General features: G+C 44.1%; 1 protein-coding gene across 2 annotated transcripts; it reads right to left on the minus strand.

Annotated features, from left to right (window-relative positions):
* Positions 1-962: 962 nt before the first annotated feature.
* On the minus strand, positions 963-24,320 carry TIMM44 (translocase of inner mitochondrial membrane 44). Of its 2 annotated transcripts, XM_054805697.1 has the most exons (13): positions 24,267-24,320; positions 21,966-22,073; positions 21,311-21,481; positions 20,736-20,816; positions 18,029-18,178; positions 15,499-15,638; positions 14,920-15,005; positions 12,993-13,085; positions 12,516-12,640; positions 10,876-10,926; positions 9,102-9,191; positions 5,577-5,687; positions 963-1,968 (listed from the first exon to the last, which is right to left on the minus strand). In XM_054805697.1, the coding sequence occupies exons 1-13, from the start codon at positions 24,291-24,293 to the stop codon at positions 1,849-1,851; spliced, it is 1,353 nt and encodes a 450-aa protein (XP_054661672.1). In that variant the 5' UTR covers positions 24,294-24,320; the 3' UTR covers positions 963-1,848. The 2 variants fall into 2 exon arrangements, with proteins under 2 accessions (XP_054661672.1, XP_054661671.1); XM_054805696.1 differs by having other exon boundaries at positions 963-5,687.
* Positions 24,321-24,344: the final 24 nt, after the last annotated feature.

Genomic DNA, 24,344 nt, shown 5'->3' on the forward strand with positions numbered 1-24,344 from the left:
CATTTGCATTCAGCGGCCCAGATGTTCAAATAAAGGATAAGTCTGCACACACGATACAGCCCCAGATGGGATCTGTCCCGGAAAAAGCCTCGCCGAATGAGGCCCATGTCATCCATCCACCATTTCCTGAAGGCAGTCAGATACAGGGATTCCTTATTTCACAGCCAGTTCCTGCATGGTGGAATTTATTCTGTTCAGATCTTTAGTTTGTGTACTAGTGCTTAAGATTATTTGAGTAAAAATTTGAAATTATTTTCACTGGCAAAAGCACCAGCGAGAAAACTCTGTGATGAGGGAGGCAGCAGGGACCGTGTCCCACCCTGAGAGCAGCAGAAATGCCGCGCGTGGCAGCCAGACAGCAGCTCTCGGCATCTTTTAAGGGGACAGGACGGGCTCTGCTATTGAATTGGCCGCACTCATCGCCTCTCACTCTAAGAAAGCTGCTAGAGGTAAATCTCTCACCGAAGGGCTGTGAGATAATCCCATTTACATTCAAAGGAACTGATCCAGACAGTCAGAAGAGAAGGAAGAACTGGCAATTATTCTCTTTAATCATAATGTCAAGGAAGTGCTGTCCTGCATCACCCTGTTTTGTGCACAGGCAGAACACAGCGGCAGGTCGGTCCTTTGATTTCCCATTCCACAATCAATATTTTTTTCCCCCAACCTCACTTTCCATTAAGAGGAGGCAGCTGACAAATCGACCCACACCACAGCTCCCAAACTGAGCCTCCAGCAGAAGCCCAGAACCAAGAGTCCACGTAAGCGTGCCAGCAGCTCACCCTCTGACACCTTCCAATTGTACCTGGGACCCCCAGGCCAGGCGTGCCCCCCCCCCCCCCCCGGAAGCACGAGTCCCGGTGAAGAGCCACGCTCGTAATGCACTTCACGCAGTACGCGTGTGAACTGTACCCTTTTCTCCTCTCACGTAACAAATGCCCGAGCTACAAGACGCAATGTTCTACCTGTTATTGCATTTTATTTACTCATTTGTTGCTAATCTGTTAGCACCTACTCCTGACCACTGTAGCACTCTGCCTGCTTCCTCGTAGCCCGTTGCAGCCTGTCTCCTCCTCACCATCATATTAACCCGACAGAGAAACGCCGTTGCGTGCTCTTGAGCGGTACCGTGAACAGAACACCAGAAACAAGAACCTTCCCCCTGCAAAGCTGTGGATATATAAACATTATCGCTAGCAGCAAAGTCCACCCCTGCAACCAGCCTCATGAACCTGCCTGATGATGCCAACATCTCCATCCCAACTCTGCTCCACATCAACAGAGAGTCGTGCGCAAAGTCCCGACTGTATTTGGTTTGGTAAAGTGCAAGACACTGCAGCAACAGAAGGCTTATTGGTGCGACTTTGTACAAGAGATGTAGGTTAGCTAAGACCAACGTGCCTCAAAAGCACCTCTAAGATCTTTTCAGGGATGCTTTGAGGCCACCAGAGGATGACAGCAGATGGGAACTAGACCTGTCGCATCTCACTCTCCGATAACCCACCTCTGTCCATCCCTGGGAAACACACGGGACCCAAACCAGCCTCCTTCGGCCACAATTAAAAAAGGAGCCAACAGCAGCTGCTAGAGTCTTAGAGCATTCACGTTCAAATCTACCGTACATCCTTACAGTGCGACACTACACAGCAAAGCGTAAGGCAGATATGTCAGACTCGTCCAGTTCGTTATAGGGGTTGGTGTAATGAGGGTACACGGAATAGCCTGTTCTTCTGAAAAGGAACCGGTCCAGCCTCTCCTCTCCACGGTCCATCCTACAGCAGACTGGTGTGAGTTCAGAGATGGTGCTGCTTCAAGAGAGGTATGGGAAGCCCTTGGATGTGATTCTTCTCAGAGAACCTGCTCAGTGCTCGATGAGGAAATGTCCAATAACCTCCACGCGGCGTATGGGTTGAGCTCATCCTGGTCTCTGCAGAGCGCCCACACGTACAGCATCCGCAGAACCTTGTCCTGGAAGGAAAATCCTGTCGTTAGAGCATGCGTGATGGTCACAGACCTCCTGGCTCAGAGGTGGCAGGGACATGCTCCACACTTCCTCCAGAGACTCGCTCGTGATTTTGCTCTCTGTTTCTAAGCCCGAAGGTCCCAAATAAGGACAGCTCCAGCAACATCTACTAGACTGCGGTTAGAAATTCATCACAGTCAGGAACGGATCAACTTTTGATTTCCAAAAACAGAATCAGGGTTTCTAAATATCTCTGGCTGATATACATTGACTGGCACCACTGCCAAGTTTGATAATATTTGACCTTCTTTTTAAAGAAGTGGGGTTGGAACTAGATAATCCTTAAGGTCCCTTCCAACCCAAACCATTCTGTGATTCTATGACTCTGTAAATTTCCGGTTTCCAATCGGTCCTGCCACCAGGCTGTACTGCTCTCTGTAACGTCACTTGAGTTCAGGCTCTTTCCTGTGGCTCTAACTCTGCCTCTCCCACATCAGCCTGTGAGCTGCCTCCCCTCCCCACAGCTCCATCACTGGTGCTCACACTTCCATTTGAGCAGCTCAAATTAACCAGAAATTATCATCGCCAGGTCTGATGAGAGACAGAGAGCGGGGGGAAAAAAAAAAATAAATCAACATTTACCAACGAAAATCAGACCGTTACAAGTCCAACCACAGCGTTAGCCACAGACACACGCTAATTCTGCAGCTTTTTTGCAGTGCAAACAGTGCTTTCACCATACTGGGTCAGTCTTAGGAAAACAACTCCCTGAAGAGTCCCTGCAGCCACCTCTGACGAAGTGTCTGCCTCTCCCAGGAGAGAGGTGACACTGCCCATCAGAGCCCAAATCCAGCCTGGTGTCACAGATCCATTCTGCAAATCAAAGGTTCTTTTGATTTTTATCATTTAACCATTAACCACGGAGAGTATTTCCCTCAGATAAGGAAGTATCACTGAGGGATCAGCCCGTGCATTGGCTCAGCTCCCAGATGCATACTTAACGACTACATTTCTGATCGAATGTGTGAATCTTTATAGGTTATAATTTAGGTACACAAATGTGAGGGGGGAGACTTTCTGTATCAGACCAGTCATTAGAAACCTAATGTTTTAGAAATATCGCATATCATAAAGTCATTTTTTTCTTGCTCAGTGTTTCAGAAAATTAACTTGCTTCAGCTCTGCTCAGAAGCGTTAAAAGTGATTGAAAATTTGAGTCATACAGATGTTTGGGAGGATATGTCAGAAGGAAGAGCAGAAGGGACAAGAGAGGAAAAACAGCAAAACTTTTGCCTGCTATAAAACACTAAGTATAAGCTCAAGATGAAGTAACAGAATTGATTTAACATTGTCAGAGGAACCTTAATTTGTGTGATTTTTGTGATTTGTGATTTTCAAAGTCCATTTGCGTAGGAAAGGCAATTTAATCATACACTTCAGCACGAAAGCTCTGCTACATCTGGAAAAGTTTACGTTCTTGAACATAGGATTTCTGAAGGGATGAACAGCAGCTAAGCTTAGAGTTGCTGGTGACCTCGCAGCACGCAGTACTGAACAAGCAGCACAACTTTCTTCCTGGAAATAAGATGTGAAGAAACACAAAACCTACGTGTTTCCAAAGCAGAGAGATTTCTAGTTTTCTGATCTGGTGCTTTTATTAATAGGGTACATCTTAATCCTCAATGTACAGTGCTTGCGGCTGCATATATTCACAGAAAGTGGGACAGCAAACGTGTGAACTCCCAACGGCAGATTTCTATCGTGGCCATGTGTGCAAGGTGAAAATTTGTCCTTTAATCCCACAGCCTATGACAAACAGTATCCTGTCTCACAGTCCTTCAGGACCTCATTTAAAAAAAAAAAAAAAAAAAAAAGATTCCCTTGACTTCGCAGCATTGCTCAAGGGGTTGTCTAAGGCTTCTTTTTCCCAGATGGAGTTTGTGGTGCTCCGTGGGGGTCTCCTACGTTAACCACCACAATACCTGGTCCAACCCCGTCACAGGCTGCCTGGTCTCCCCACATCTCACTGGGGGTGAGCCTGCAGCACATCAGTGGGAACCTGAACAATTGCAACTAGGTAAAACACCGCAGCAATTACAAGCATATGATTTCTGTTCAGAGAGTTTGCAGTTTGAGGCTCCTTTTCCCCAGAAGGTCGTTTGTTCAATACTCTGCAGGAGCGGCTCAGCAGTTAACACCAAATCATAGTTACCAGCCAGCCTGCATCTGACATTTGATTAAAGCTGAAGTTTTGTTTTCAATGGAGAATTTTAATGCATCTCCTTGATTTATTGCTGCTCCAGAGAAATCAGACAGCAAACAGACTTTGATATCCTGTTCGATAATTATCACATCAATATCAATCTTCTAGGAATGCAGTAATTTAATGCAAGAAATCACTATATCAGCTGTTCCACCCCTGCAGTTGATGTGACAGGTTATAAATCAGTCCAGATGGGCCCCATCATTAAAATTAGTCCCTTTTTTTTTGTAAACTTACAGCCTGGACTAAAGACAATGGTTGCAAAAAGCCAATATTTATTAAATGCATGTATTAATTTTAATGGAAGTCTGCTAGAAACTGCCAGCTCCAGACATCTCACAACGTCCCCCCCATTATATATCATTAAGCTACTTAAACATTGCACAGACTGAGCTGTCTGGCTAGCGAGCCACTTGAGAACAAAGGTATTCCGGAAAACGCACGGGCTCCTCGAGCCTGCTGTGTCATTAACTCTGGTAACAAGCGTATTCTGTGGTTATGTCTGACAGGCTCAGTCTAGCATCACCCACAAAAGAAGGCGCAGGCTGGACTTGCGGTGTTAAAAGCTAAACCACGGTGAAGTACAATCCATAGAGATGCCAGAGATTTGCTGCATAAATCACCCTGTGTCAGAGTTCCCGTTAGAAGCCTGTACCACATACGGCATTTAATACAACTGGATACGGGAGGGTTTCGGTAAGTAAAGGCTTGCAGCACTTTAAGATATTTAGTAGGGAGGCAGCAGCCAAAAACATGAACTTCTACTTCCAGTTGTTGATTTGCCCCATCTCCTGCAAACGACTTAAATAACTCCAGCTCCCACCCTGTTTACCAAACATCTTTGCACTCTGTGTTTACTTATGAAAGGAAAAGGGAGGGCAAAAAGAACAGGATCAGGCAGAAGCTGTGTGATGGAGCTCTAATCGACAGTTCAGTTCTGTCCCAGAGGGTGCCAAAGGAGCGGAACTCGTAGGCGATAACCACAGGCAGGGAGCGTGCTGGCCAGGCACGGCAGCGAGTGGAAGAGAAAGCGCTGCCGGTGGTCACAGCTCCAGCTCCTCTCCTCACTGTGAATTTAAAATATTCCCCTGTCCATTCTAGATGTTTGCACTCTCCTCATATACGATAATTCTCAATTAACGGGTCGCAACACTTGGGAGTCTGACAGGAATAAAAAGCCCACACTGAGCTGAACGGAGACCTTACCCACAAGATGCAATATTGTGCACACTGGTGAACGCAGTATGCGTGGGCACCCGCTGCTCTCGACGCACCTAGATGAATCCCCCACAACTGAGATGGCTGCAGGGCACCCAGGGAACGTGTGCACAGCCGATGAGCATCACTTACCGGATCACCTTCCACCACTTCCCCTCTCTGGTTCTTAATTACCATCACGACCTGAGCCTGGAAAGTGATGATTAATACTGGTCCCTGTTCCATCATTTTCCCCATAGCCAGCTGCAATGAAAGAAAATTCCATTAGAAAACAAAGTTTTTTTCTCTTCTTGCTTTTAAACGAATCTTTGACATAAAGTTGTACTGAACTAGATAAAAAGAACCAAGTAGCAGAAAGACTTCAAGGTGAGAACCTTTTGTTTGACAGGATTTTTTTCTCTGTTCTAAGATCACTCTATTAAATATTTGAAAAACTTATTAACTGAAATGCAAAGAGGAATGAAAAATTAAGTTTTGTTTTCCAAAGCTGTGCTCTTAAAAAATACAATCCTCCTTCTGCCTCTGTTGTGGGAATGCAGTATGCTACAGAATAATATCTTGCTCTTGAGTAACTTGGGAGTTACTGGCTACGTTACCCAAAAAGGCAATCATACTACCTCAAACTTAAGGTAGTGCGATTACACTCTTTTGTATATGAGAGATACTGTTGCAAAAACATTGCATTTTATCACGTAACAAAGGATGCCTCACAAGAGATAGTTACAAGACTGTGCCATAATTCACAAAGGTGCATATATTATTTTTAAAAAAAAAAATTTTTATTTTTTTTTTTTTTTAACTCTTTCCTGAGGAAAACTCAGCACTACTGCAATGCTCCTTTGCTTAACCTGAGGGAATTGGTTCCCCAGCTCTGCAGGAACTCACGCCGTCCCAGTCCACGCTGCGTTTCTGGAACTGGCCTGACTCATTTGGCAATGCACAACGCCTTCCACCCAAGTATCAAAACCCAGATCTCACGGCTCTTTGTCAGACCAATTTCCATGACAGACATTTTATATGACACCACTCGGCATTGATAATTTGACAACATAAATTTGCACGTGGGTTTCAAGGAGGAGGAGGAGGAGGACCGTATCACCGACTAGGCTGTATCCCTTATAGGCACCAAGATTTCCATACTGGTATTGCTTTATTTTTTAGTACTATGAGCCCAAAAAAACTCTGTAATCAAGACAGTATTTATATCACTCCTCCCACACTAAGTTCAGAAACCCCGTTCCACAAGTCACATACTTAAAACTACATGTAGACAGCCAAATAAATAGTCCTAAGAAACATCGAGGATCCAAAATTCCGTTAAATTTAATGGCACTAGATGTCCAGTGAAGGAGAGAGGGCTTAAGCAAGTACCTGGAACACGCATTCAGATGCTCATGTTTGAAAGACTTGATTTTAATTTTAATGCTGCCAACTTTGCAGCATGTGAATTCCTTTAAATCTTCTAAATTTTTTTTTTTTGGTTGCTTTTTTTCCCCAAACTCACTGAGCTGTTCTTCTGGATGAGATCATTTAACATACTCCCATAAATCTCCTCTAGGATTTAAAAATTTAAACACACGACACCCTACATGCCCCCTTCTTGCAATACAGACAGCATAACAAGAACTGCACTCATTTATGTTCCGTATCAATCATTTTCCAGCTAGGATGTAATTTCCTTGAGAAATTTCATGTGAAAATACAGGCATCTAAAATGAGTTAATAATTAAATGTCTTTCCAGCCACCACTCAGAATCTGTGCCCAGCTCTATACCAATTAGCACAGACAGAGGAAAAAAGTTATTTAGCATACAATGGAATCAAGTCTCCTAGACACTAACAATACAGGAAAACCTTTTAAATAGGACACTTAGAAAAAAGCAATCATGTTTATTACTTCCATAGCTTTAATTTTGTTAGACCACATTATTTATTGCTGAAGATAATCAAGAGAATTGCAGATGCCACAGAAATTTTCCTCCTCATTTGGCACATGCTTGCAGTTAATATCCAAAGTTACCAAAGACATAGGAATAGCTTCTTCTGAAGCCAGACAGATGAGAGAAAATGAGAAACCTTTCAGACACAGAGGCGAAACGCTCCTAGGAAGACCAGACATTAGCCTTTTGTGTTAGGAGATGCCCTGTAGATGATCTTCTTGCTCCCTGTGAAGATACGTGGTCATTAATCAAGCCAGTTCCCACTGTTCTTTTGTTGGTCTACACAGGTCAAACTAAGTCTCCTGCCGTAAGGCGTTTGCTCAGATGTTTCTGGAGCTCTCCTGTACTCACTCCAGGGTTTTAATGATGTGGGTACAAAAAGAGAGACTCCTGCGCAGGACTGCAGATAGAGAAAAATCACCATTGGCAGTCCTCCTTTCAGCAAATCAGCATCAGATTTTGTCTCGGTTTTCCCAATGGTTCCTGAATTCTTCCTGACTTCTGGTCTTGCAGGGGTGTGATGGCAAATAAGCGACATCTGGCCAGCCAACACACCTGACAACATCTGGAAGCTCCCACTTTCTGAACAGCATCCTTTTATCACCATGCTCCATTTCCATCTACCCGAAAGTTTCCAATCCTCCACTTCCTTGCCTTGGACTAGATCACCTCTGGGTTTAGATCTCTATCAAGTAGCTCTGCGTTCTCTGTTTCTACAGGAATGACCCTGCAGTTGGCTTTATGATAATTGTCTGAATGGATCCAGCTTAGAATTTTATTGAGGATAATACTGCTCAGCTGCAGTATACTGGACAAGCATACCATAATACCTGGTTCCAACAGAAACATGTCCTGAATATTGCTTCCTTTGAGTTAGCACCTTTGATGAAAAAGGCAAACAGCTGATCTGACTTCAAACTACTTCCACACGTGTTTTAAAGCGCTCCTGTACAGCTGCCCTGTTCCTCTCCTCCCCTTGCACATTTCCTTCGAGGCAGAGCTGGTTATGGGACACAAAAAGTCTGAGTAAAAGTGGTAATTTCTTTGAGATACCTTTGCCATTGAAGGAAAGGAAGATCAGAAAGAAAACTGGGACGCCAGTGACAGATGACACTAAAGACTTAATTAAATGAAAATACGACTGTAGACTTCCTGCTAAGTGCACCTGTAACACCTCTGGCTGCTCGCTAAAGGGGAAGGCAGAGACCATTACGACCGTGCAGACGTTTGGCCAGAGTCCCCAACTACCAACACTGCTCCGCTCACAGCCGTTACCTCCCCGCTCATCCAGAGCCATCCAGACAGCAGTTAAGTCTCTCTAACAGCCATCCCCGCACAACCTTGAGGCACAGAAGTACTGCGCGTTATCATCCAGACTGAGCACTAACGAAGCCCTTCACGAAAGCACTGGGTCAGTATTATTTGCCTTTATTATCAGCCTCTCTCAATTTATATGCTGGCAATTAAGACCAAGGTGCCCTGGCAGAGAGGAGACAAACCACAACGCCATAACTTAGGCTTGATCACACAGTAGCGAATCTGTCCCACGAGCTCTCCCTTCCTGCAGCGGTGATCTGTTCCTCCGTTAGCAGAAATGGCAAATACCAGAGTAGCATGAGGAAAAAAACTAGCAGTCACAGCAAAAAAAGAAAAGCCCTCCTCAGGTCATGAGTTTCTAAGTCATCCCCCAAGGTGAAATATAGAAAAGGACACTCACATCGATGTTGTCGATGTCAAGAATCCTGGAGTGGAACTGGAGACCCATGGCTTTGGCTTGCTGGATTGGATGAGCAAGCTGGCTGTAAGTCTAAATGAAGCAACAAACTTGTGTTACACGTTTGAATTTGTTCTGTCACAAAGAAAAAAGGATTTTCTGCTTAGAGAGAACCACCAAAAAGGATAAAAGTCAAGTTTTTTGCAAATATGCTGAACACATATGTCTTGCAAGGTATCCATCAAATGCTCTGGGCTTCACGTAACCAAATTCTCACCAAAAATCCCACCTCCCCTGGCCGGAACAGGAGATCCATCATTCACAACGGAGTACATACACCAAGTGCACCTGAGAGCCAAGACACTTGTGATTCTGATTTGACAGCAGAGAAGGAGAAAACAGTCTGGGAACCAAGCTATTTTCCTAACACCCAGCCAGACCCTGGAGGCAGACCAGCATTTCCTGGCTCCTTTTAGGCACAGGCACATATGCTTCATTATTTATGCATCGAGAACTGTTGTTGGGGATAGTGAATTTCTACTTGCTTCCAGCATTATCACCATATTCTTGGCAGGTATCAAATAAACAGGAGGCAGTCCCTACCTGCCTCCCCACCACAGATCTTCCAACCTTCACCACAAGCATTTAAATGCAAATATCCTACCGAAGTTACTGGCAAAGTCACTAGAGTGAAGCTGGAGTTACGGATCAGGGATTTTAAGGAGAGTAGGCAGGAGACAGCTCTGCAACCCACAAACTATACGTAAGCCAGCAGGCTCACGGCACCTGCAGATCAGTTGGTATATTTGCCACTTAAATAAGTTTTTGCTTTACCATTTTGTATTCCAACACTTTAGTAGCCAATATCACAAACTTAACACTTGCACGTGATTTGTTCAAGAACCTTTATCTCCTGGATTCTCATTAATAGGACTCTCATTTCCTCCCTTGGCTTATTTTACGGGTGATTCTTGACTTATGAGTTTAATTTGTAACTACAACTAGCTTAGTAGGGTTTACTTTTTGTCTTATAAACTGCAGTGAATCTGCTACTTCCCCTCTAGAGATTGGAAAGGAATTCTATGGTGTGATTACAAAGGTTGCTTGAACCAATAAAGAACTTTCTTTATTTTCAGACTGCTTTAAATATCTTACTCTTACATGCTGCAATATTGTTACAAAGATGTTAATCACAAAAACATGAAATACAAAGAATTGCCTCTTCCAGCATGTGCATTTCCAGCCCTCTGGTGGTGGTGATCAGTAAGGAGAATGTTCACTTTACACAATTAAATTCTTCAAAAAACACAGCAACTATGGCTCTGCGTTGCCTGCAACACAATTAATTTGGAGCAGAATGAAGTCCAGAACAAGCGCCCACCTATGCTGTCAGGAAAGGATCTGCTTTCATGAAGTGGACAATAACACAATCACTGAATTGCAACCAATTCCTCTTCAACTGGTTCAAGAAGTGGATCCAATACTGAAAATCTATCCCAGAACGAAACCAAAACCAGTTTGAGCTTAGCTCTCCATTTGCCCTCTGCCTCCAACCAGCTCTCCTCTCATAGCCAGACTATTCCAGAAGTCCAGCACGTGCACTTGACTGCATTAGTGATTTATAGTGTGAACATGTTAGATGGGGAAACAGCTGGGCAAAACAGGTAACCAACATCACAGATACAACACTTGGACAGCTTGCAAGCAAAGAAACCACAATACACCTACTTACAAGAGAATCATAGCCTTTTCAGACATTTTTAGTAGCTCTACTTACCGCTTCATAGCACCAGTCTTTGAGGATATCAAGCTCTCCAGACATCATAGCCTAAAAGAGAAAAACAAAAAAAATATATGAACATTTTAAAACACCTCCTATACCAGACAGCTGAAATTATCAGCACTTTCAACAGCAAGATACTTTAAATCCTACATCTTGTGAAATCCTGAAGAAGGACAGGAGGAACAAGCTGTTCAAAGAGGAACAGCAACAAGAACTTCTATAAACACACAGAGAGTCAGGTGTACAGAAACCTTTTGATAATTTAAGATAAAAGCTATCTTAAACCTGCCTGCCCAAAAAGTCAGCAGAATGCACACTACCCAGAAATCCTGGGAGGTGGGATCTCACAGAGGCAGGAGCACAAACCGGAGGTAGATTACAGTTTTCAAAACTGTGAAAAATTCAGGGCACAGAACGAACAGAAGAATCACGCTGCAGCTCATGAAAACGTTTATCTTTAAAATACTGTGTGATAAACACCTGGAATTCATAACAAGACAGGTGCTGGGAATTTAGCAGATTTCAAAATAAAATTAGTTATACGTGGCAGGGCGTTTCAATATAACACCTATGAATCTTCCTACTTGATGGCATCTGTAAGCTCTCCTGTGAAAAATTCATTCTCCACGAGTCAAGAGCCCATTTTTTGCAGCTTGCTTTAGTGACACAGCACCGTAGGAAACGCAGATTCACTATGACGGGTCTGTCTTATTTCACTGTCGGTGTTACAGCTCCAGTCACACGTCTGATACAAAAGTCAGTCACTGCAAAGTCAGCAGTGACAAAACCTAACTATGCATCAGTTTGGATGTTTGGATCTGTAAGCATCAAATTATTTTTTATTCATCCTCTAATGTTACCTCATGACTAGGAGTATCATAAATATATCTACATGTATCCATGTGAGATTGATTGTAGGTACTGTAGGATGAGAAAACAAGACTTTGCACTCTCTTAGCATATGTTTATCTCTTCAAGCCTCAGTTTTTCCAGACTCATACAAATTTCTCAAAACAATTTCTACTGTACTTTTTCAAATACCCTACTTCCACTCCACCTTCTCTGACATATTGTTACAGTGCGAGGAACTATATTCATTTATACTTGAGGTCACATCCTTCATCAGTGCTATCCTCCGAGTGGTTTTATACTTTAGTCTTTAAAAATATTAAGTTCCACATACTTCCCTGACTAGCACCAGAAATATTTGCACTGAACCATTTGTCATGAGCTGGTCTTCCCAGTTACAGAATCCAGTCATACATGGCACATTCTTCCCCTTATCAATATTTGATATCATCATTTGCCCAGTACTGTTCATTCACCTACTACAGTATGATCCCTCTGATGCCCGTATCATTTCTCATGGGAGAAGATGGTTAGTTGTTTTCAAGGCCAGAAAAAAAAATTTGCTAGTCTACTAAATTATGAAATATGGTTTTAAACTAAATTGGTATGTGGGATGCAACTTCTTCTTCCCAAGGTTATCTCATGTGCTGTGCAAAGCTGGATGCTTCAGAAGCAAATACTGTCCCAGCTTTTAATTTTAGCATCAGAAAACTAAAGAAAAATTTTCCATGTTATAGTAAAAGAAAAAAAATAAAACAAATGCATCATACTGTACCCCACCTTACCTCCAAGACATTGGGGATTATATCATACTCGCATTGCTTTAAAAAACGATCTTTGTCAAAGGATGGATCCACTTTGAGTATCTCTGTCAAAACCTCAGACATTTCTGTCTTCGAGAACAATCCACCTAATAAAACAATTCAGTGAGACTGGTGGCACGACAACTGTCGCCAGAAAACAAGAGAAAGACCTTTGATTATCTAACAGAGGGAAGGAACAGCCACCTGGGAACAACCGCAGACTTTAAGTTAAGCCTGAGATTTATCCCATACAAGCACTTGTCATCGCACTGCACTTCTGAGCCAGCAGCGGGTTGTTACACTGCATGATACTGGATAATGATCCATGCAAAATGCTACAAAGCTCCAGAATCTGTCCCAAAGGTTAGGAACACATGGAGGACAACAGCACTAACAGTCACCAGGAACAGAGCTAAACGGCTAGAGAGACATGCTTTCACAGTAACGATGAAATATTACCTATTAAGTCAGTGACTTTGTCTGTGACAGCTCTGGAAGCTCGAATGAATGCATTATCACTTTCATCATACTTCATTTTCATTTCAAAGAACCCTGAAAGGAGAGGAGACGTGAGCAGCACCGTCCTTCCACTACATTCCTGAATTAGGAAACAACATGCAACGGGTTGCAGATCAAACCTGCTAGTTCTCTTCTACATCTCTGTTAATTAACAAGTATCAGTTTCAAAAGTTACTTTTCATCTTCCTGCAATATTCTTAACTATCAGTAACTGTCATCAGGAGAACGATGGTTTGTCTGACTTCAGCTGCCAGACACTCTGCACCTTCTATGCGGATTTGCAAACAGAAAATACACTAGCCTTGCTTACTCCAGTAACAGTCTGCTGATACCCCTTGATTCAGTCTGCGACAAGGGGCAGCAGCATGTGAAACCAACACCAGAACGTTTAACTGGGGGGATGGGATCAAGAATAGACCTTAAAACTTGCCAGTTTTTCATAAAATAGCAAGATATCAGTGATGATGCAGTTTTTAAGCAGCTCTATGTACTTCTCAACCTTGATAAGAAAGCAAGCCAAGCACGTCACAAAACTGCGGAAGTCATTGATAGGGAAGGAGAACTCCAGCAAAACAAAATCTCAAAGGCAGAAAGAACGGCAGGGGGTGAAGCAGGAAAAAACCAAACCGAACCAAACCAAAAAGCCATTTAAGCAAGCAGGCATTGTGGCAACAAACTGAGGGCTCAATCAACCCATTATCTGTCTCTCTACACCATCAGATGGACCAGAACTGCAGAAGGTAGTTGAGGGACAACGGGCTCTGCAGGGAAACTTCTTCCCACCGCATCAATTAATAATTGGAATCCTGCCCCGAAGCTTAGGCTCCTTCCAAAAACCACACAGTGTTCTTGGTACAGGTGGTACGTAAAGGGAGAGCACGCACTGTAAAGCCTGCTGCAGCCACATCTGCATTTCTGTCTTCACCTGAACCACAAAACCAGTCTTGGAAATATGCATAAAATCTAGAGGATGCAGAGAGCTCGTGCAGATGGCAAAGGAGTGGAGGATGCAACACGTGGGGAGTTTTAGGAGCTATGAGCATCTCTTTGGGAAGGCTAACAAATGGGATGTAAAAACCCATTCTTGGATACCTCCCAAGGAGCTCTGCTTTAAAAGAAGTCAGGAAGAAATACAATCCAAAGTTAACTCTATTTGCACAATCTTTTGTTCCTTAACAAGTCAATTACCCTGCGGTACACTGGCAGCGATCGTTTTGGTTTGTTGAAGGATTCTGGTCTCAGGCTTCTTTATGCCTTTCAGAAACATTAAGTGCCTCAATAACTAGCAAAAGTTATTGCCCGCTGCAGTACTGATAGTCAGTATTTTTAGGTTTTGCAATAAAAACAGAAAGGAGGCAAAGTCCCACACATTCTGGAGTTCTAAGCAGATGACAACAAAAACCAGCTCACTGAAGACAAGATTTTTTTCCTCGTTATAAGCTCAAGGTCAGGAAGAAATCTGCCTGCCCTCTCCCTGGTGACATGCATGCATGCATGTCCTAGCCTCTTCCCAGTGCCACAGTGGATCTGACTAGAAAAAAAAAAGGAAAAAAAAAGAAGAGTTCAGTTCTCTTTAAGCAATGGCGAAAGCAGGTTTTGGTACCTACAGGGAGCAGGGACTGATCAAAAACAATGCCTGACTGGGGGAAGGGTCCGATCACAGATGGAGCAGCTTGGAAAAGCTGCGATGTTGTCAGCTACGCCTACCTCCCATTCACACCACCTCACAGCAACAGCTACAACAACAAAAAAATGGCTATGATTTGCTTTATGTTGAGACTAGTTGCACAGATGGCATCAGATCCAACACAGCAAGAATCAGAACAAGGAAAATAATGTGCTACTCCTTTGTCTTTGGAACACTTACTATTGAAGACCACATTGTTGTCCTTGAAATCTTTCCACTGCTGATACCATTTCGAGTCTTTATGCAGCACCACACCCATGGCCTCCCTAGAAAGTGCAGAAAACATGGATGGGTACTTGTGAACAACTGACATCCGAAGGAGAATAAAAAGGAGAACATCCCGACGACTATCATGGCAGCATGCAGTATCACTGAGGCTGATATGCCACAGAAATGATTTAGTGGAGCAAGGCAGCAGAGAAAGCAAAGGAGTTCAGACTTAGTCCTGCCAAATGGAATTCAATAGCAAGACATTAGAACTGAGAAAACCTAACACATGCACAAATCAAAATTACATGTCAGAACACTGTGTACCCACTTTATAATTTTAAGTGCCCGGTTTCACTATCAGAAAATTCAGTATCATCAACTTATGCCGGAAATTCGCTCTCAGACCTACCTGCTCTGCTAGGTCACGCCTCACCCCACAGCCTCACTTCAGCGCTTAGATTTTAACCATCCCTAACCTGTAGTTAAGTTTTAAAGTTCTTATCAAGTTATACACAGAAATATTCACCCTAAATCACATCCAATACGTACTCATTAGCTTCAAATATTCGCTCCTCTTTAATCCTCTCGCCTGAGAATTCTGTTCTTTTTCGTAGTCGCTCCGGACGTTTGTAAGGACCAGTCTGCCCTAAAACACTTTCATCTATTTCCTTCTTAACGGTTTCTACTCCCTGAAAGGAAAATATCCCTATTAGGTTGATTTACCATTCCCCCCTCCCCTTTCCCAGAAACTGAAAACGGCTTCTGTTGAAGGAAAAAAATAAAGAGGAAAAATAAAAAAGATGTAAGACCACAGGATATTCTCCTCTCTCTTACTCAGCAAATGTTTCTTTGCTGATGTCTACTGACAAACACACCAGCACCTTCTGCTCAAGAAGTTAACAGTCTAGGACAGCAAATGGATGGACGTATTGAATCAACCTGAAGAAAAAACCCACAATATAGTAGAAGCTATGGATACAGTCAAGAGTTTAAATTGGAATAAATCAAATAAGAAGAAAGCAGGCATATCAGCCCCCAACAGCAGCCAGCAGCTGACAGAATGACAAGCCCCAGGTAAAAGGAAGAACGATTCCCAGTATCCAAAAGTAGGGGAGAAGAAAGACTTCAGGACACCAACAACCAACTGTAAAGCCACCTGAAAGGTCAATAAAATCCAGGTTTAGGCCCAAGCTTAAACAAAAAGGAGTACTGCTTTCCCCAAAGCAAAAAGAAGCCTTGTTTTTCACAGAATTCTACACACCTTCTCGCTGAGAAAATAGCCTCGAAGTAAACTTCTTTGCCAAAGGAAAGATGTGAAAATAATCACAGTAGTGCAGCTTATACTAGAGAGATAGGAGATATTCTCCCTCTCGGGTGAGGCTACATCAAGAGAAAGGAGTTGATAAATCTGACAGACATCTCTTCAGGGAGCACCTACATCCTTAGTTCACATTTTGCCAAGAGGAAGCTGCATCCTACCGCAACCTTTGTTGGGAACTTTTGTCACACGCTTCAATAGGGATTGGGACTAAAGGTGTTTTTAGCGCTTCTCCTTCATCTTGGCTGCTCTACTTTTACTACTTAACTTTTGAGCAGTACTTTCTCTAAGGACTGTACCTACAAAAGATCTGGTGCACAATAAGTACGCTTTCCTATTACACCTAGACACACGCGGGCAGAAAGGCATTTTATATATACTCTATATACAGCTTCTTCCCAATTTTTTTACTGAGGACACACAAGTTACGTAGCCCAGAGCATCATGTGGCTTTATGGCGGCTGTTGTCTTTCAACTTTATGCAGGAGTTTTCTGGAGAACACACAAAGCGCCCAGCAGAGCTCTGCCAGCGTACGCCATCCTCCCCTGCTAAAGTCAGCGTGACTCCTGCCTGAAGAAAGTTATAACAGCGCTCAGAGTCTAAATGGAATAGATGCCAGAGATCTGATACGAAGCAGAAATTGGAGTTTAAGTGACTTTAAATAAGAAGCTCCAGAGCACAATCTGTTCCTACTGACTATAAAAGACCATGTGAGGGACTTGGCAGAGAAGAGAACCAGACACAAGCCCCTGTGGATACCATCTAGCTCTAGATTATACAAATAAAGTATCTCCTGAACACTGAAACAATGAGGATCTCAGAGTGAGACTACTACCGCAATTTCTAAGAGAATGTACTTGGTTTTCTGCAGCAGTAGACCAAATATTCTAAATTCTACATACGTATTAGGAGGTATAGCAAAGCTACAAGAACTGTTCACAGCCTATAAAAGCTCTGTGAATCAGTTAAATCTGACCATGAATCTGTTTACAGGGAAAACAAATCTTTAAGCCTCAAAAAAATTACTTTAAGGTCCTGTAAAACCACTGCCTGCTTACGAGGTCTGGCCTAGCAGCCTGCTTCATAGAAGGAACAAATGGTTCTTAGATTTGGAGGCTGCTGGAGTAAGGTAACAGGTTTCATTACAGAAAAAGAAAAAAATGTGGTATAATGCGATCTGCAGCTACGGCTAGAAGTGACCTTTAGCAGATGATGTCTTAGTAGAAACACAGAAAGAAAGGAACTGCCATGACTGATGCAACCGATACTCCGCCTGGTACCTCCTCGTACAAGTGCTAAAGCCAAGGCTTCAGAGGCGGCACGAGAAACCATTCAAGGGAAACACTTCTCTTCAGGCTAATTGCCAGTTCATTAGGTGACATCAAAACATATGAGTGCTTATGTATTTTCTAGAAAAGGAGAGCTTTAAGCAAGCCAGTTTGTTCCCAAGAGTACCACTAGTACCTGTCTACAGAAGACAGTTGCTACCCTGCTCTGCAAGCACAGCAACCAATTTTTCCAGAAGCACATTTTAGCAGAAGCTCAGCTACTTGAGACTCACACTTTTTTAGGGCTGTGAGTGAATGCTAGACCTGCAAAATACATCGCTTGAATTTATCAGCTTATTCCAATGGCTCACAAGGTCTTGCTGTAAGAGTTTTGCATTTAATTTTATACTCAGCACAAACTTGCACGTAACTTCCATGTTAACAAGCTGTGTCCACAGCGCTGGGTCCTAGAGAGGCATAGGACTTACGTACCTGAGAAATAGCTTTGAAGGCTGCTGTCTTGCCTAATTTCTCTCCTCCTTTTGTCACTGACTCCGCAGACTGCTTTGCTGTTTTTGCTGCTTCTTCCACACCTTCCTTTATCTTTCGGCCAATATCACTTTTACTTACTTCATCCAAACTCTGCAACAAAACAAAATGGGAAAGAAAAGGTCATTTCTGGTGAAACAGGTGAAATCTTATTTTGAGTAACTCCTCCTTGTGAAGGCTAAAGACCTCCTAATGCACACACGACAAGACTAACCAAACCTAAGGTGAACACAGGGAAGACTTAGCAGGACACCGGGGCTTGGCACTGCAGCATTATCCAACACCTCTGTGCAGAACAACTAATTCGGCCAGTCATGGGACCATACGCATTTGTAATAGATGCTACCCATAGATTTAAAAAAGTACGTTTTTTTCTTGACATCAGAGAGAAGGACCAATGATGACAGAGTTAAAATACTCTAGCCCTTTCCTTTGAAACAATCAGGTGCTCCTAGCTTCTTAAGAGAAGGTATAGAAGTGGTTGAGACAGCTCTCTGCTACACAGCTCTTACTGCAAAATTAGGAAAGGCTTTTCTCAATCCAACATCTTCATACAAATCACTGTGGCTGTGTTTACAGAGCCAGGATCTTGTATGCAAGAGGTTAAAAGGACTCTGCCACACTTTCATTCTGCACCGGCACACATCAGATCCTCGAGGATCTCGGAAATCTCACTGGCAGCACGCAACCAATCCTGGATGGGTCACAAGCCACAACCTCAGAGGAAAAGAAATGACGGGATAACAGCACCAAATGGTTTTCCCTGTTTTTCAATGAGATTTGGCTAATAAAGATGCTTACAGCACCCTCAACAGTACTGAAAAGATAATGGCTACATCCACATCAGCAAAGGCATTATGTCCAGCTCGTAACTGCACACACAGTTGGGCTGCTACACCAAAGCACATTTAGACAGAACAAGAGTGACAGAGCTAAGCAGAGAGCAGGGACCGGGTCTACACAAACTTCGTGCTGCACAGAGTTTAAGAGCAGCTGGCTGTTTCTCAGTGGGGATCCTGTACCTGACTGCAAGCGTTGGGAACAATCCAACAGGCTTTGATCTTAAACCACTGCTCAAAACAGCTAAGTTCGCTCTGCTCTGAAGCAGCCCAGCTATGAGCATCAAGTCCATGCACTTCAACTGACATAAGGAATAGCCTCCTGAAGCACCTTGCAGCTGTAACTTACTGCAAAAAATCTTGTACTCCCTTTAAAAGAAAGAGCAATAAGTTTTCAGTCACTGCTGATCTAATTACTCTACTCGGTAGGAGGGAAAAACAAGATTTAGGTGCCTGGGAGTAACCGTCAGGGCTGCACACTGCAGCAGCAGCCCTTCTCCAACTCTTCTAGCTCGGTGCCACCTCCTGGGTACTGACAGGTCTACAGTGGAAAAAAGGCAAAAGATAAACCCAGCAGCAGGTAACAATAAACCCAGCAGCAGGTCTTAGAGCCACCTGACTAGCAGGGACTTTCGCCACAAAGGAGCGAGTTAGGGCCAGCAGTGTCCTCTCCTAGATCGGCTCTCTCCTCCTCCTCCTCATGACAGCCCCAGAGATTGCAGAGCATGCAGGAATCCCTGGGTTAGCAGAGCAGCCCGCCACGTCCTGCCAGTCATTCCCTGTCTCCTCAGGAAGAAACAGGGGGAGATGCCGAATGGATGCGGACTCGTTGGCTTCACAACAGTGCCCATGCTGGGAAGGGGGCAGAAAAGAGGGAATAAGGAATGAAAGGACTGCCCAAATAGCCCAGTTTTGTACCAGCTGAATTCAGATACCGTAACACTGCAGATCACCTTCTGCAGGTGCAATAGGCACCTGAATTTTGCGTATTTAAAATACTATCAGGAAGACTCCTCAGAAATTTACTCCAGAGATAAAAGTCAAAGCATACTAAACACTCAAACGCATCTGCTGCCTGGATGAACTCAGACAAGAAATGAAGTAAATGAGCACAAGCTGCAGTGCTTAGTCCCAGCCTAAAAAATAACCTGAATTCAATTGCTTAAAAGCAGATCTGCATAGACAGAGTGATCTTTAAAGCTTGAGCCTAGAGTGGAAAACACTCGTACCTGTCAGGTGTGAGCAATACCTGCTCCTCCAGGCACTGTTATTCCCAAGACAGGCAGAGCCACGGGATCACCGACAGATGACTGAGAGTACTTCAACTACACCAGCACTTCTACTTACAACGCCTGGAGCCTCTGCTGTCACAAGTCTTTTGCAACATGCAGTAAGAAGCCAGAAGCCCTATCACATTAGAAGCAAAAAGTGTCAGTGTGAAGAGCATCACATCTCCTGCACAACTTTCCAGGGTGATCTCCCATGGAAGAACCACCCTGAGGCTTTTGTTACTGCTACACAACGCAGAACCACAAGGACCATCTCCAGTCTCCAAATCTGAGAGGAATTTCCAAATCTGAAAGCGCCTGTCCTCTGACCATATGCTAAACAAACAAGGAATCTATCGTACGCTATTGCTGCAATTTTGTTAATGACACTGGCCTTAAAGATTCAGAATAGTGATCGCTTTTGGAATAGCAACCACCTTTCGCCAAGAAAAAAAGAAATGGTGATAATTCGAATGCACGCAGAACGCATAACCTTAGAGCAGAACTGCCTTAAGGAAAGGTTCTTCCATAGCCGCACTTTACCTCTTTAACTGTACCAGTTATTTCTTCAAGTTTCTTTTTAATCACTTCTGAGGTCTTCACTGTTTCAGATTCAATGGTTTTCTGCAGAAAAAAAACATGTTGCATGTAACTATGAGGACAGAAAATACTCAAAAACAGTTTAGCACACAGCACACCCCATTAACACTGTAACTGAGGGCAAAAAGAGCTACGTCTGAGGGAGCACACTACCTGAGTAACCAGCATTTCATTTTTACAAGTAATGCTGTTTATTGTTCTTCAAAGAATGAAAAAGAAGCATTTAAATACTGCCAAGGTTAAATTTAATGTCTCATTATTTTATCTGCTCATTATTTGGGAAATTCAGTGAAGGGTCTGCTGGAAAGATTTTCCACTAAAAAAAACCCCCCAAAACCCAACCACTCTCAGGCATCCATTTACCAGTCAGTGTTTCCAGCCAAGCAGAACTTCTCATAGAAACAGGCATGCTGACCTAAACCATTCATTTGCAGAAAGATTCAAATTTACATTCAGAACAGTAACAGCTCAGCAACTGGGCAACGAACACATCAAAGGAATTCATGAGTAAGACCTACATATTTCCTCCTTGCTTCTCGAAGCGCATCAGATTCTTCTAGCTTTTTAGCTTCATCTCGAAATTTTTTAATACTTTCTTTCATCTCCTTGTTTTTTGCTAATTCCTGTTTGATGTTCTCCACGAAACCTGATATAAAACCTTTTCTTCCTCCAGAAGAGTAGCATCTAGACTAAAGAAAATCATTACACGTTGTAGAATCCAAAAAGATATTAAATTAAATTAAATTTAAAAAGTAGCAATGCCAGCAGCTTGCTTAAGCCAAGCACTGGGCCACTTCTAACGTATTAAATGCTGTGGAAAACATACAGCTACCTTGAAAAAGAACAGCGTACCCTCGAAACAGCCAGATGTCCAATACATTTCTAATGCCCTGTGAAGTATATCTATATAGCCATTAAAAAAGATGTTTCTCCGGAGGAAGTTCAACTCCAGAGGTTAGTTCAGGCTTAAACAATTTGGTAGATGAAGTTACCAGAGCACCAGTCCTGAACTCAGTCACCTGGTCTCAGCTACTACAAAATTCCTTGAGTTCATCAGATATATCTTAAAAAGTGGAAACTTTCAATCTAGAACCGGTGCTTCTCAAAACATATCCACATCTGGTAAACCAATACTCTAATGGGAATTAAAAAATAAGTCATCTGTTAACCAACCTGATGGATCTCTAAAACAGGCCTGCTCATTCTATACACTGTACCCCTGGGGACTGCAGGAACCGGGTATCTTCTGGATATCAGCCACATGCCACTGATGAGACATTTCTGCAACAAAAACACGAGATCAGGTCAGTGCACAATGCAAGACAACAGCAGTCTTAAAGAGCCAATGAAGAAAGGGAAGAACACTGCAAACAGACAATATTTACGGGTCTAGTGGGAGAGAAACGTTGGAGGCTGGTTGGATAAGTCATCCGTAAAAACTCCATTAAGCGTTTGAGCGGCACTACAGCCACTTACAAGTTCATTTTGCCAAAACCAAAGCTGCAGTCCAAAGCAGGGCACTACACTTTTCACAATCGCTTGAGAAAACACACGTGCTGCACAAAACCCAGATTTTATGAAAACGGTAATGCACAGGTAAATCCATCCTTGAGTTGAAACATCTGTTGGCGATGAGAAGCATATCGTTTTTTCTAGGAAAACTGACCCCAAACGTAACTTTCTCCCAGCTGTGGAGGAAAGCCAGGACCCCTCTGTATACAAGCTTCATGCTGCCTGAAGTCAGAGACAAACGTATTTTGCCTCGAGTCACAGAACAGAAAAGATACACTAGAAGGCCACACACAAAATGATCGCTGAGAAATTCCGCTGCACCATGCTGAGATCACAAGGTGCGAGTTCTTGCATCACATGGCTAACCCTCCAGTCCATCATCCTATATGGAAAGCAGATGATGCACAGCTCGTAGATTCTTTTCTTTACTCCCTTAAAATGGTCCTTCCGTAGTGCACCAGCTCCTCTTTCCCACATTCTGGGAAAAATCTGTTTGGTCTGTCCTTGGCCTCCAATCAGGCAAAAGCGGCGCCTTTTACCCCAAACTAACCTCCTGTTCTTGAAGGGCCTCCACTGCCCACACCATGCAACCCAAGCTCCTTCTCTACCAGCCCATCTCTCAAACTGCTCATCCTAAAAAAAAATAACAAACCCACAAAGCCAAACGTGGACAAATCAAATGGGCTTTGCAATTAAAAGACTTTGGAAAATGACCTGGAAGCTGAGAATATTTAAATCTGCGTCCAAGCTAACAATAACACGTCCACCTCTTTATCGGGCTCATAGATGTTGAAATGGGTTTGTAAAGAGCCGCAATCTCTGGTCCTGCAGCTTCAGTGACAGCGCTGCCAACCGCCACAAGCTAAATCCAGACTTGACATCTGAGATTAACGGAGCAATCGCCCCGCATACGTGCTGGCCCAAAGACATGCGTTAACTCACTGGTTTTCACATTTCTAATAAGTCACATCTTTTAAATTCAGCTCCCTCTTATTTATTGCCTCTGTAGTCATACCTAAGTCAGACTGCTGAACTTTAAAGTGTCAAGTTTATATCAAGGAAGGAAACGCTCTCCACAGCCGGTATTCAAACCTTGCTGCCCAAGTCATCACTGAGGCCAGGCTTCGTAGCAAGCGAGAGTAAGCGAGATATTACATGTATACCTTAAAAATCTGTATTAACTATAAGAACAGCATTACAACGCAGGGCAGACTGCCTGCTGGATTTAACGGACTGCAGTTCCTGACCGGAGGGTGCATTTCTTCCATGCCACCGAGCAGAAATGTTTAATCCCATGGTTACGCTTGGGCACAAAAGATCAACCACCTTCAAAGCATGTCACACTACCAAGTGGCTTTTAAAGCCAGAATCTTTGCATTCGATTCACACACCCGTTCACCTGCTCGACACATGGGAAAAGCTCATGTTTAAATTTAAACCTTGGCAGAGGCCAGCGGCGGAGCAGCTCAGCAGCACGGACAGCTCCGTGAACCCCTCTGGATGCTCCAAGACCGACCTGGGCTAAACCGGCCCGGGCTGTCCCCAGCTGAGCTCCGTGGCCGCGCAAGCAGGGACACTGCGGGGGGGGGACACTGCGGGGGGGGACACTGCGGGGGGGGAGAGGAGCCACTGCCCGGTCCCCGGGCCAAGGCGGGCACGTCCCTCCGCGGTACCGGTACCTCAGCAGCTCCGCTGCGCCCGGGCAGGGGGCGAGAAGGGAAGGGAGAGGAGGGAGCCAGCGGCTGGGCCACCTCTTCGGCCACCTCAGCCCCGGCGCTTCCCCCTCACGGCATCCCCAGCTCCGGGCCCGGCCGGGCCGCGCCTCACAGAGCGGCGGAGCGCAGCCCGGCGTTACCTCCCGCCGCCCCACCACAGCCCCACGGCTCATCTGCGACCCGCGGAGCCGGCCCGGCCCTTCGACGAAGGCAGCGGCTCCCCCGGCCGCCATCACCCCGCGCTCACCCGGCAGCCGCCGGCCCCCGCCGCCATCTTCCCAGCCCAGCGTGTGACCTTCGCGCGGCGCCGCGCGGTGACGTCACT

The sequence above is a fragment of the Grus americana genome, chromosome 28 (genome assembly GCF_028858705.1).
Source record: "Grus americana isolate bGruAme1 chromosome 28, bGruAme1.mat, whole genome shotgun sequence".
Taxonomy (NCBI): Eukaryota; Metazoa; Chordata; class Aves; order Gruiformes; family Gruidae; genus Grus; species Grus americana.

Bases quoted from the DNA above. Each gene is read 5' to 3' on its own strand.
- TIMM44 (XM_054805696.1), bottom strand. From the start codon at position 24,293: ATGGCGGCGGGGGCCGGCGGCTGCCGG. The intron at 20,817-21,310 runs GTAGGTCTTACT...TTTTTTCTGCAG, and splicing joins GAGAAGCAAGGAGGAAATAT to AAAACCATTGAATCTGAAAC. The intron at 5,688-9,101 runs GTGAGTGTCCTT...CTTTCATTGCAG, and splicing joins TTGACATCGACAACATCGAT to CTGGCTATGGGGAAAATGAT.